This window comes from Vicia villosa, linkage group LG2 (assembly GCF_029867415.1).
Source record: "Vicia villosa cultivar HV-30 ecotype Madison, WI linkage group LG2, Vvil1.0, whole genome shotgun sequence".
Taxonomy (NCBI): Eukaryota; Viridiplantae; Streptophyta; class Magnoliopsida; order Fabales; family Fabaceae; genus Vicia; species Vicia villosa.
Genome location: NC_081181.1, coordinates 137,182,858 through 137,197,779, shown reverse-complemented (window position 1 = coordinate 137,197,779; position 14,922 = coordinate 137,182,858). Strand labels below are relative to the sequence as shown.

The window sequence follows — 14,922 nt, the reverse complement described above, 5'->3', positions numbered from 1 at the left end:
CTGTTACAGGAATCTGGATTACTAGGATCAAAACCGGCTCCAACTCCTCTCGATCATTCTGTAAAGCTTCATGCTGACAATGGGAAACCATATGAAGATATTGGATCTTATAGAAGGCTCATAGGTCGACTCCTTTACTTGAACACTACACGTCCTGATATCACTTTTGGCATGCAACAATGGAGTCAATTCGTACATAGTCCCACCATGGCACACTACCATGCTACTTGTAGAGTTATCCGTTATTTGAAAGGCAGTCTTGGCAGAGGTTTAATGTTTCGCAGAAATTCTAATCTCCAACTTCTTGGTTTTTCAGATGCTGACTGGGCAGGGTGTATTTATTCTAGGAGATCCACTTCAGGATATTGCTTCTTCCTTGGATCTTCTCTTATATCATGGCGTTCAAAGAAACAACAAACAATATCCAGACCGTCATCCGAGGCTGAATATTGTGCGTTGTCCTTTGCTACATGTGGGCTTCTTTGGTTGACAGTTTTGATGAAGGAACTTCATATATCATGTTCAAAGCTGCTGATTCTATACTGTGATAGTCAAAGCGCGATGCATATAGCTTCTAATCCGATGTTCCACGAACGAACCAAACACTTAGACATTGATTGTCATTTGGTTCGTGAGAAACTCCAAAAAGGACTACTTCGCCTCTTGCCTATCTCCACCCATGAACAACTTGTTGATTTCCTTACCAAAGCTCTCTCTACTTCTATTTTCAACAAGTTTGTTTCCAAGCTTGACATGATCAACATTCATCATGCTTAGCTTGAGAGGGGCTATTATGATATTAGTTATGATATGGTTTGTATAGTTTTAGCTCATTCTTCCTACTGTCCAAGTGTTAGGTTATGATAGGCTACAACTATGCTTACATTCTATTGGCTAATATAGGATAGCTTCTTTTCCTTTCTCATCCACTCATTGTTTCATATATACGGCTGAAGTTGTAACTGTAAACAGTTGAGAAGCATAACAAAATTTTACTCTTCTCCATTCTTCTTCTTCTTTGTGATCAATATGCTTCACATTCTATAATCACGATAAGGTATGTATGAGGGAAATGGCATACATACTAAAGGGCAATTTTAATCAAGGGAAAATACATAGAACAATAATGGGAGAATCTGCAGATATTGAGAAAACAGATAAAAATTTCATTTAAATGTCTTTACCATGTCGAATATGAGTGAATATATAAGAAATAAAAGCATCATATAATTTATATACTCCATTTTAAAAGTCTATTTATCTGGTTTATTAAAACAAACATATGTAAGTAAGCAAAAATCCAAAAACCTACAGAATCATGTATACTACTTCTTATAATCTTTTATGGTTGAAATTTTAATCGTGCAATATTAATTGGTGTATCAAACACCAATTACATTTAAGGTCATTAGCATCTATCATATAAGAAAAGTCTACCATTTGAGACTTTCTTAGGCTATCCACATCAGCAACTCTTCTATGGTTGATCCACATCAGCTTTGGTGGTTACTACAGAATTTTTGATCCTTCAACTGCATGGTGGGCTGCGGCAGTTATTGCTGTGGAAGTTTCACCCTCACAGCTTCTCATGTTGCTGCAGTTATGTAAGGTCCATTATTCTGTGCTTGTCCACGTTCCAAACTGCACAATTGCAGTAATTATGTGTTTAAATGGCTTGCCTATTTATCAGTGATATCATTCTTCTCTTTCCATGCTTGCTAACTTCTGCGGTTATCATTCAGTGCAGTGTGAATTTGCATTATCATGTCAAGGCCTGTTGAGAAAATAGCAGAGATCAATGATGGAAAAGAGCTTTGGAAGATTGTTGTTAGGATTCACCACAGATGGAAAGTTGTCTCCAACAACAAGGAACATTTTGAAATGATCTTTGTTGACAAATTGGTGATTACCCTGTTTATGTTTCAGTATGTTTATCATTTACCTATGTTTGTATAGTTTGAATCATTTTTTGGTTTCTGCTGCAGGGAGATGATATTCATGTTGTTGTTCCAGCACCGCATGTGTCGGTGTTCACCGAAAAATGCTTATTAGGCCATACTTATGCTGTATCTAATTTTAAGGTGGTGCCTTATGTTCTGGCCTTCAGGGCATCGGGACACAAATATATGATAAAGTTTACTGCTGGAACGTCTGTTCTTGATGAAGACAAACATGAGATACCCCCGAAATCGATTTTATTTACAAGTTTTTCCGACATCATAACAGGGAGGTTTGACAAACATGTTCTGGTTCGTGAGTATGGTTTTTGGCTTTTTTATTATCTCATGTTTTGATGCATTTTAGCCGTGTGAAATTAATAAATTTTCCTGACAGATGTCGTTGGAATGGTTGATAGTATTGGTTATGCACAGACTGAGTCAGGTGCAAAGAAGCAGCAAATTAGCATGATGTTACGTGATCACAGGTTTGTTTTTTTTATACATTAGACTGCCTGATATATGAATCATGTTATATATCTTAATGTGTTGTGATCATGGTTTAGCAACAACATGTTGAACTGTACTCTGTGGGAATCATACGCGGATCAGTTCATCAAGTTTAACAAAGTTAGGGTTGCTGCATCACTCCCTACAGTTGTGTTGCTTCAGTATGCCAAAGTGAAGGAAGAAGGTTATTCCATGACTTATTTTTTAGATTAATACTAAAACTACAAAATCTGTGATAAATATATTGACAAGGTATAATTTGAATTTGCAGGAAAGTATCCTCTGTCTGTGACAAACACCTACAATGTGACCCTTTTATGTGTTGATGCTGATTTTCCGGTCATGAAAGACTTTATTGATAGGTATGTTGATAGTGTAATCCATTTTGTGCAGTTATTTTTTTCATGTATGAATTTGATAATGATCCATGCTCTGCAGAATGCCTGAGGAGAGCAGGGTAACCCTGTCTGAACAACTTGGAGGGAATTCCCAATATTCCTCCCAAAGTTCTGAAAATCAACAGCTCACTCCTGTGCAAAAATTGTTCTCAAAGGCTGTTGTTTTGCCTATTGCTGAGATTATTCAACTTACGGATGTATGTCTTTCTATTTTCCTATATTATCATAATTATAACCTCATTCTTTAGTGTGTCACATGTTTCTGATTTTGGCGGCTATTTGTCCAGGTTACATTTTGTGCTACTGTCGCTACAACAAAATTATTAGTAGCATCTCCGTTTGGATGGTACTATCGTGCCTGTCATATGTGTCAATCTATAGCGCGTGGGGACAGCCCCCCCTTTGAGTGTGAAGCTGGTCATGAAACCATGGGTGAAGTCCTTAGGTTTTAGTTGTTCTCACCTAATAGATGTTGTTTCTGTCATGTTTATGATGTTTTTATGTTGTCGGCTTTTTTAACAGAGCGACTTCTTATGATGTTCAGGTATAAGATTGAAATTGAGGTTACTCACGGGGGCCAAAGCTGCAATTTTGTCTTCTGGAACAGAGAATGTGAAATGCTGTTGGGTTTATCTGCATCGCAACTTCGTAACACTATGATTCAGGTTATATTTATATTGTGCAGACGAATTAGAATGTACTTTCCAATACTCTGTGTACACTAATATGGCCAGTTGTTTAAATAGGCTGGAATTACTGATCCATTGGACTTTCCGTTAGCACTTGATCAGTTGTTGAAGTTGGAAATGGCTATGAAGGTTAAGTGGCATCCACGCTGGAAGAACTGTTCCGTCGTTATGATTATAAAAAATGATCCTATTATCCAGCAACTTAAGGAAAAATGGGGAACAGATGAGGTCAGCTCTAATGAACTGACATTTGTTTTATAAACGAGGACTTCATATTATAACAATTTTTTGCCTGATTTTGTTTTTCTTTGGTAAATTCTCAAGGAACCTATTCCAATCCAAACTGTCGTACCTGAGACTCTGGAGGTAGAAATTTTAAACTGTGTATGCATTTTTTTGCTTTTCCTGTGATTATGTTATATTGAAAACTGTGTTTAACAATATATAGATTAAAGAGAGTGTTGATGAGGCTAAAACAGATGGCAATGAAGACTGTGAATTGGTTACAGTAAGTCTCACTGCAACACACTTACCTACTTACATTTATATCAATATTACTAACACTTACCGACTTACATTTATATCAATATTCCTAACTAATAGTCTTCATCGTGGCATTGCAAGACCTGGAAATTACATCTGAGCACAAGCCTGATGCTGTCACACCTGGTGGTAAGAGGCATCTTCCTGCTGCATCAAGTGAATCCATTGATTTGGACGGATTACATGATGGGGAACTGTCATCTAACAAGCTGAAGAAGATAATTAAAATGGAGAAGATTGATTAGATCTATTTTTATTTTATGTGTGTTTTGCTTAGGTGTTTGTTATAAAAACTGAATGTTAGTTTCCTTTGCTTTTAATCATGTGTGTGATTTCATTTTCTATAATAATTAGTGCATGAATACTGGCTATGTGCTTCTGTTATGTTCAATTTGATTTAAGAATTATCAGTGGTTTGTGTGGCTTATTATATTCAATTGATTCAAATTCAACTACATATTATATATACTATAATTAATTATTTTGATTCTTTTTGATCATATATCAAACATTCCATTTTAACTATACCTCTTATAACGGGGTGCTGCTTTTTTATTATTTTTAATGTTAGTTACAATAATGATGTCGCAAAGAACGGTTTGTTTGGATTAGCACTCTCTAAGCTTTCTGTCATTACATTGTAAACTAAAACATGGATTGTGCCTCACAAACAAACACCAGAACTTTTAACATTTGACTATGTTAACTATCAATAAATAATTTTATGTCTGATCTTAGTATAATGTTGATACAATATTGTGGGACAGATTTCATTTTAACTAAAAGCATATCAGAGCGGATTAATAGAATATAATAGGAGAACTTAAAAAATTTGTCCCGAAAACGATTATATATTAGATCTTCCAATGGTCACAATATTACTGTGTTCCCATTCTGGATAAAGTGCTTACAAAATAACATGTAGCAGAATATATATAACACAATGTACGAAAATAACATTCCCAACATATAATATAACCATTAAAATTCAGGTATAGTACACGGTTTGCAAATAGCAGCAGTTTCTTCATTGTCTTTCAACCTTCACATAGATATACGGAGAGAATCGCAGCATACTCCACGCTATTGTATCCCCATTACGCAGGTTAAGAGATTTGGCGAATTCGTACCATCCCAGGGCCATGTACTTTTCATATGGCTGGGGTATTCCTTTTCTGTTAGCTTTGTGAACCTGACAGGTAACAATGTTCTTCGTCCTCACATCCAGCAGGTTGATTTCATCTTGAAAGCGACGGAGGCATCTTTTGGCGATTTCCTTAGGGAAATGCTGCATACAAGAAATAAGGTAACTATTAACAATATATACTATTTACATTTTCAATAACATTATGCTCATATTCAAATATCTCCTTACCATTACATTCTGCTGTGTAGATTTAACATTTGTAACATGGGTGTTCCAGAAAAATTTTTGAGCCCCTGTAGAACTGTCTACAGTAATGTCTGTACCCACCTTTGCTTTTTTCACCACTTTACCCTTCTGTTTCTTACCCTCTTTTGATCCACTTGGTTCACCAACTTCAGAAACTTTGATTTCATTTGTGTCAATGTCTGTTGATTCCTCTTTTATCTTTATAGGTCCTGCATTGGGATTGCTTTTAACCCTTGCGCTATTTTGTGCGACAACATCAACATTTGACACAACACGACTAGGGGGCACATTGCGCTGTTTATTCCTGCGTTTTCTTTCCACCTTAGGATCGTACCCTGTTTCCTTTACCAAATGTTCTATGATTTCCATTGCCTGATCATCGCTGTTCCAACATCAAATATGGATTAAAAACAAACCGCATATGAAGCATTCTTTACTAAGCAATAGTCATATGCCGAGCAACGACGGGATATACAATCCAACAATAAAAACCAACAATAGTCATTCAGTCACATTTGATTTCTTGACAAATACCACACATAATACAACATTGAGCTATATTGATACTACACCCATCACTAAATGTTGTTAACTGTTATTACCACACTACCATATTTTGTATACCAGTATACCCTATTTTGTACGGCAAAGCAAAGGTGAAATAAAATTATCTACTCATACCTGAAATCATTTTCATCATCAGAGGGAATCCGCACAGAAGGACCACCGTGTGAAGATGCCATTGTCGGAACCCTAACCGCAGGCAGTTGCAATGCTAAACTTCTATTCAGTGCAATAGGAAACAAGTACTTGGTACATGCAGAAAGTGGGTTAACTGTTCAGTTTCTATTTACTTATAATATTAGTTTTGACTTAAAGTCTTTTTAAAAGAGTAACACATCCATCAAATAAAATATTATAAATAACCTGTATAGATTAAATTAAATACATTTAACACACACAACAGTTATAAGGGAGGGATAAGTGGTAATTTAAATCTATAACCATCATTCTATTCATATTCAGTTCCAATTTCATATATATTCAAGTATGAAAGAAAAATTAAAATCAATACTGCATTCATGACATTTGAACCCACCAATTCCCCTTCAATTAGAAACTGTAAACTTTTAGTATTCAAAATCATGAAGTAGCATGCTATACATCTCATATTGTGTGCATAAATCTATACAAATCAATCTTATTTGTAGTATTATTATTCATCCTACTTTTGTTTTTGTGATGGAAACAGATGTTGTTAAAAACACTGCTCCTCAAACATCCATTGCAAGAAAGAGGAGAAAGCTTATTCTTAAAGCAAAGAGGGATTATCGAAACCGTGTCAGATCAAGCAACCTCACTTCCCATTTAAATCATAATTTTACATCTTCTGTAACATATGAAACCACTATTGAAACGGCTATGGCTAGAAAGAGAAGGAAAATAATCTTGGATAACAGAAAAATATTGAGAAATTTGTTCAATACTGAAGTTAGTAGGGTTCAAAATACAAACAACATTGTTAGTCAAAGTCAGAACATGGATCATGCATCTACTTCAAATTATAATATGTCAAGTCAGTCCATGGATCATCCATCTACCTCAAATCATATTGTGTCTGTTGAATCTCATTATGAAGACAATGATGACTCCAACTCTGTCAATAATTTAAATTCTTCTAATAGTTCCGGCTCTGACGAAGATTCAGACCCGGCACAATTACAGGAGGCCCATCTTCAAGGTATTTCCATATCATACACTGATAACCAAATGATGTACACTTCTTCTGTTAATAGACATATTCAGTATTGTGGTTTCTTCTTTCAGAATATTACGATATTGGCGACCAAAGTTATGAATGCGCACACTGCGAAGCATGTATGTGGTACCAAGAAAAAGTGAATAGACACAAAATTACAGCAACTCCTCGCTTTTATCGTTGTTGCCGTGGAGGAAAAATTGTTCTTCCGTTCCTTGAGCAACCTCCACAGGTGTTGCAAGATCTTCTATTTAATAAAACATATTCAGATAGTAAAAACTACCAGGCTAACATACGAACATACAACGCAATGTTCTCATTCACTTCCCCTGGAATGAAGTTCGACACAACATATTCTAAAAGAGGTGGACCCCCTACTTTGAGACTGCAGGGTCAGACCTGTCATCGAATTGGTACACTGCTGCCAGAAACAGGGCAACCTCCGCAATATGCTCAATTATACATCTATGACACGGACAATGAAGTTGAACACAGAATAAAATGTTTCAAGTAAGCATGCTCAGACATAATTACACAATTGTTTTATAAAAATATTATGTTAAACTATTTATTCATGGCTGTGAAAAATAAACAGGGACAACAAAGGCATCGAGCGACCGGTTGTCAAAAAGCTCAAGATGATGTTAGATCAGCACAATGTTCATGCCAAAGCTTTTAGAATGGCAAGGGATGTTTTAAGGACAAATTCTTTCACAGATTTAAAACTCAGGCTTATTTCTGATAGATCCGAAGATGGCCGTGTTTACAACAAACCTACTGTCTCAGAAGTGGCTGCACTCATTGTGGGAGACATTGATTCTGCTGATAAAAGGGACATCTTAATTCAGCGCCGCAATGGTGGTTTGCAACGAATAGATGAGTTTCACCCATCATATTTGGCTTATCAGTATCCTCTTATATTTCCTTATGGGGAAGATGGTTACAGGAAAAATATAATGCACAGATATCGCCATGAAACTGAGGTCACTAGGAGAAACCGTCAAAGCATTAAGGATTGGTTTTCTTACCGGTTACAACAACGTCGCAAAGAGGCAAAAACACTACTTTACTCAAGACGCCTATTTCAACAATTCTTAGTCGACGGCTATGCTATGATGGAATCCGAACGACTGAATTGGTTGAGAGATAATCAATCGAAATTAAGAGTGGGCAAATATAATAATTTGGCCGCTCAAACTGATGGCGATACAAGAAATGAACACCAAAAGCGAGGAAAATGAGTTGTTCTGCCATCAACATTTGTTGGTAGCAAGAGATATATGGATCAACTATATTTTGACGGTATGGCCATTTCAAGTCGATTGGGATTCCCTGATTTATTTGTTACTTTTACCTCCAACCCAAATTGGCCTGAAATTAAAAGAGCATTGTCAGGCACAGGTCTACAACCCCATGATAGGCCAGATATCATTTCAAAAGTTTTCAAAATAAAGTTTGATACCCTCATGGATGATATTACAAAACACCATGTCGTTGGAAAAGTGATTGCATGTAAGTTGTTTCATTTAATTATACTACTTTTCAATCATGTGTCTGTGTAGAACCAAAATATTACATCAAACTAACTTTCAATTTAATAGATATGTACACCATTGAATTCCAAAAGCGCGGATTGCCACATGCTCACATCTTGATATTCCTACACCCTCAGAGCAAATACCCAACACCATCTGACATAGACAAGATCATTTCTGCTGAAATTCCCGACTCGACTGTTCATCCCAATTTATACAAATTGGTTAAGGCACATATGATGCATGGACCCTGTGGCCTTGCTCGCGTGACCTCACAATGTATGAAGAATGGACGATGTTCTAAATACTATCCCAAAAAGTTTATTAAACACACTATTGTTGATGCAGAGGGATATCCGCTGTATAGGAGAAAATCAAAAACCTTCACTATTGAAAAAAATGGTATCACCTTGGACAACAGACATGTGGTTCCATATAATACCAGATTTCTTATGAAATACCAGGCACATATAAACATGGAATGGTGTAATCAGAGTACTTCCATAAAATATCTTTTCAAATATATCAATAAAGGCTATGACAGAATAACAGCAGCAGTTTCAACAAATAGCAATCAACCTGTTGATGAGATCCAACAATATCTCGACTGCAGGTATGTCTCACCCAGTGAAGCATGATGGCGCATTTACTCTTACAATATTCATGGTAGAAAACCAGCTGTGGAACGTATGTTCTATCATTTGGTTGGGGAGAAACCTATATACTATACATATTATGCACGCATGGAAAATGTGCTGGAAACTGCAAGTGTGACTGAATCAATGTTTACTGCATGGCTGGTAGCAAATGCTAAATATGAAGAGGCACAAACATTAACTTATGGTCAATTTGTCTCAAAGTTTGTTTACCACAAAAAAAAGAGAGAATGGAAACCGCGGAAAAAAGGCTTCACCATTGGACGTCTCATATGGGTTCCGCCAACAACTGGTGAACTGTTTTACCTGCGCATGATGTTGACGGTGGCAAAAGGACCAACAACATATGAGGAAATCAGGACCGTGGATAACATTCAGTATGATACATTCAGAGATGCATGCTTTGCAATGGGATTTCTTGAAGACGACAAAGAATACATAGTTGCTATAAAGGAGGCAAGTCATTGGGGGACTGGTCATTTTCTTCGAAAACTGTTTGTTATCATGCTTTTGTCTGGTGCTGTTAATCGCCCTGCACATGTTTGGGAACAAATTTGGCTCCTATTATCTGATGGTGTCTTACATACACAAAGAGCATTGGCTGCTAATCCAGGTTTGTTAGACATAATAAAATAGCAAACAAAACAATTTGTTAATAACAGCCTACAGATGACTTACCAACAGTATTATAACTCAATTTCTCATATCAATGCAGAATTGGTCCTCACACAAGAAGAGTTACAAAATTTGACTTTAATAGAAATTGAGAATCTGCTTCAGGCAAATAGAAGGACACTAAAGGATTTTAGTCCTATTCCATATCCGGATGCTTATGTTCTTGAACAGTTGGGAAACAGGCTCATATATGATGAGCGTAATTATGATACAGCATCAATGAACTCAGAATTTGAAAATCTGTTTGCTGCTCTTACAGGTAACTATTGCGTCAATTAAATTCATTTTATTTTATGCTTTGAAATTCTATGAATCAATTATTCTAACACCGTTCTACAATCAATATTATGTTCCTAAGATGAGCAAAGAAGTATTTATGAAAAAATCATCCACGCTGTGGAGTCTCAAAAACCTGCGGTTTTCTTCCTTCATGGTTATGGTGGTACCGGAAAAACATATATGTGGAGAACACTCGCAGCTGCTTTAAGATCAAAACATGATATATGTTTAACTGTTGCAACTAGCGGTATAGCATCATTGTTACTTCCAGGAGGTAGAACTGCACATTCAAAGTTCAGGATACCGGTACCAACTATGGACAATTCTACTTGCAAGGTTGAATTCAACGATGATGTTGCAGACATGTTACGACAGACAAAGCTTATAATATGGGATGAGGCACCAATGGCGCATAAGTATGCAATAGAATCGCTTGACAGAACTTTGAAAGATGTTATGAGTGCAGACAAAAATTCAACTGATGTATTCGGTGGAAAGGTTGTTGTTTTCGGGGGCGATTTCAGACAGATTTTACCTGTCGTCCCCAGAGGCAGTCGTTCCGATATTGTACACTGTGCCATAAATGCATCTTACATATGGCGTTCAGTTGAGGTATTAACATTGACAAGAAACATGCGGCTACGAACAGGATCAACACAAACTGACAAAAATGAGATAACACAGTTTTCAGATTGGCTTTTAAGAATAGGAGAGGGCCGAATATCTGAGCCTAATGACGGCACCGCCGAAATCAACATACCACCTGATATTCTGATAACAGAATTCGATGATCCAATTGTGGCCATTGTCAATACCACATACCCTGATTTCATAAATAATTTCCAATGTGTTGATTACCTTAAAAGTCGAGCGATACTTGCCTCTACACTGGAGATTGTTGATCAGATCAATGACCATATACTTAACTTGATGCCAGGTTAAGCAACAAAAATATATAATTTAATGGATTATATTAATCTAATTTTTGCTTTTACTAATTTTGTTCAGTCAACAATGCAGGAGAGATTCGTGACTACTACAGCGCAAATTCAGTTGACAAGTCTGAGATTCATGACCCAGCAGTAGTTGATATCCTCATGCCAGAATTTCTAAGTTCCCTCCGAAATCAGGATTGCCAAACCATCACTTAAAACTAAAGGTTGGGACACCTATAATGCTCATGAGAAATATAGATCAAGCTGAAGGTTTGTGTAACGGCACAAGGCTGTGTATAACAAAGATGGCAGCCCATGTATTGGAGGCTTCAATAATGGGTGGTAAAGGTTTGGGAAATTTGGTTTACATACCTCGAATGGATATGTCACCATCCCAATCACCATGGCCATTCAAACTGAATAGGAGACAGTTCCCTATTATAGTTTCCTATTCTATGACAATTAACAAATCACAGGGACAGTCATTGGATAACGTTGGTTTGTACTTACTGAAAGATGTATTCACACATGGCCAGATTTATGTCGCATTGTCAAGAGTAACAACAAAAAGGGAATCAAAATACTGATACATGATGAAGAAAAGAAATTCAGGGAGAAAACTACAAATGTTGTGTATAAGGAAGTTTTTAACAATGTCTAAGTTTTTAAAATTGATCAGAGTAAATCTGTAACAGCGGTAATCTATATTACTAACAGCATAGTAGTATTGCAAGTAACAGCAGTAATATATATTACTAATAGCATATTAGCAATGCAAGTAACAGAAATAATATATATATAGCATAACATCTAAATACCAAAATATTATATATTAATATAAAGGTGGACCTAAGTCCACCAGAAAATTACAAAAAGTTAAAGAGTTAGATACTTAAAACAAACTTTTACATCATTTTCAATTTTTCAACATTGTTACAAGTATCTCCTTGCTGATGGGATCCTTAACGCTGAAGCCCATAGAGTCTCCATCAAGCAGGCACCTTTCCTTGGAAAATTTGTACCAACCACGCCCTAAGAACATCTGACCCTTTTCGGTATGATGAACTTCACATTCATACCTGACTTCCCTTTCCCAGTCAACCAAATCTACAAACCTTGCTCCATGGAGCCAGCGACTTGCCACAACATGCTCAGGAATTTCCTGCAATATTGATATAAAACAACATTAAATAATCCCATTAACTGATAGGGAAAGACGATAAGCTTAAAACGAATAATAACTTACAAGAAGACATGACTGAGCCATCTTCCCGTTGACCACATCTTGCTTCCAGATACAATATTGTAACTTAGCAGGCTGTTCTACATGGCAACTAAAATCCTCAACAACCGGTTCATGGCATCTGGAACATTATACAAACAAACAGCATGGTCAATAAATAAATGTGTTATCAAACATTCTAAATTCAAGCATAAAACGTATACTCAACATAAGCTAATTCAAACATACACAGAGTTATCAGAAATGACAGCTTTCCCCACAGCCATTTGGTTCACCGAGTTTTCTTCGCCTGCATGCAACCATATATAACTTTTAAATTCAAAATGTAACAGAGCAAACTTTGAAATGATATGTTTACCTTTACCTCTCATTGCTTGATCAACTCTTCCTTCCATCTTTTCAGAAATTCGCAGCTTACACTGTTGGTTCCAGAGTAATGATGAATGCTTCAGTTTTTAGTGCTTTCAAACTTCCTACACATTACTTATATAACACTCTAAATGGACTCTTCACATACCTGCAACTTTTCCACCGTCCAATAGAATTCAATGCAATTGTTCAATTAGTCTTCTTTGCATTTACATCACTTCAAAACAGTTTTCGTTTTATTTATATGCCTCACGAAAAACAATAACTGCCCATAACCCAATTGATCTTTCACATCCCAATATAATATAACACATTACAACTATTTTATAACCATTTAATATTATCGTACTACTCTTTAACATATACTATTAAATTGAATTTTCAACTATTCATATGTCCATTGTTGTGTGTTTACCTATTAGATTTAATAGCCTACCATTTACAGGAGCCATACCCCAACTTATACCAACAATAATGAAAGTAGGTACCCTATTCTGATCAAGTTTGATAGATATCCTGTTCAATACTTATAATAAACAATACTTAATTTTAAAACAGAATGGTAATCAATTTTGCATAAAAACCATGGCAGATTTGGCTCATTCCATGAAATTTACAACCAAAATTGATAATATTTAATTTAAAACCATACATAGTGCCATAATTGTTAATCTTGGTTCACATCCACCATTACAAAAAAAAACAAAACCATAAATCTCATACAAACCAAACTGCTAAAAAACGGCCCTATACATCCACCACAAACATTGCCTAACCAACAGCTCTATCAACGATCACCACTGCGCTCCACTGTTACCATAATATCTAACACTGGCGGGTAATAAATCACAAAGTGCACTTTATCACCTACTTTCAGTTCCGCTGCCCTTACATAGTCAAACCATTCTCCATACAAATATGTTTCATTTTTTTTGGCCTCTTCTTCACATTGCACTCATATGGGTACCCGTTGTCCACATCATTGAGGGTAATCTCTGACATTCCAGCAAGCCCACATTTCTCTACTATTTCTGCAGGAATATACTGCACTCATTGACATACAATATCAGTTACATTACATCTCTGTATAACACCAGTGTGCCAACAACTATAGACTTTGAACACTGCTTACCATAACATTTGAGCAAAACTTCTTTACATCATGAACTTCACGAGTCCAGTACGCTTCTTCGAACTCTTCCTGTACAGGACTCATTTCCCTGAAATTAAGACCACATTTACAGCACAATGCAAACACAACAGCATCAATATACCTATAACGATAATATATTCCCTATCACTTATAAATAAACTTTACCTCTCACTATCAGAAGATATCATTATGTATTCAATCCCATCTCCATCATCCCTTCAACACAATAACATACAAACTATTTATTAAACTAAGTTGTAACTCATTATTCCTGAAACACATTCAATTTTGTCGAGGTTAAATGGAATTCAATACAAAAAAGCAAAATTAAACTATAAGATTACCCTTTATTTTCAACAATCCTGGCAGCCTCTACAGAAACTTTACCGGCATCGTCGACATGATTCAATCTTTCATGTTGTTTCTTCCATTCCTTCATAACATCATCATTCTCATGTGACCCACTCAGTATCCTCTCAACTGTGAGCCGCTTCCATGGAGTTTGCAACTCCAACCTATCGGGTGAACTGGAATCAAAACAACATTGCGACCTCTAAATGGATGAATATCTTATGATAAACTCTGCAAACAACATAAACAGTAACACATGCACATACCTTCTTGGCTGCGACATTTTGTTCTTCACACTTATCACCCAACCCTGCGTTTCTTACACCAACAATGCCAAAGACAGACTCTTTGATTGCTTATGAATCCAACGTTACTTTCATTTTAAATGCCAGCGTTATGTAACAATACCAATAATAGGATTCTTTTGTGGGCCTATTAACAAATTAGGTCTAACAATAAAAATAGGTTTTCTGCACCAAGGCTAGAATTCTAAGGCC

At 36.1% G+C, this 14,922-nt stretch overlaps 2 protein-coding genes across 2 annotated transcripts; both read left to right on the top strand.

Annotated features, from left to right (window-relative positions):
• Window positions 1–1,764: 1,764 nt before the first annotated feature.
• LOC131650131 (uncharacterized) lies at window positions 1,765–4,322 on the top strand. Its single transcript, XM_058919861.1, has 12 exons — window positions 1,765–1,902; window positions 1,986–2,253; window positions 2,335–2,425; window positions 2,504–2,631; window positions 2,719–2,809; window positions 2,886–3,042; window positions 3,133–3,277; window positions 3,368–3,510; window positions 3,592–3,762; window positions 3,859–3,900; window positions 3,983–4,046; window positions 4,138–4,322. The coding sequence occupies exons 1-12, from the start codon at window positions 1,765–1,767 to the stop codon at window positions 4,320–4,322; spliced, it is 1,623 nt and encodes a 540-aa protein (XP_058775844.1).
• A 2,390-nt stretch (window positions 4,323–6,712) lies between these two features.
• LOC131650130 (uncharacterized) lies at window positions 6,713–11,525 on the top strand. Its single transcript, XM_058919860.1, has 9 exons — window positions 6,713–7,211; window positions 7,298–7,739; window positions 7,825–8,432; window positions 8,472–8,741; window positions 8,831–9,377; window positions 9,435–10,033; window positions 10,136–10,354; window positions 10,454–11,311; window positions 11,383–11,525. Exons 1-9 carry the CDS (start codon window positions 6,713–6,715, stop codon window positions 11,523–11,525), a joined length of 4,185 nt encoding a protein of 1,394 aa, XP_058775843.1.
• The last annotated feature ends 3,397 nt before the right edge of the window (window positions 11,526–14,922 follow it).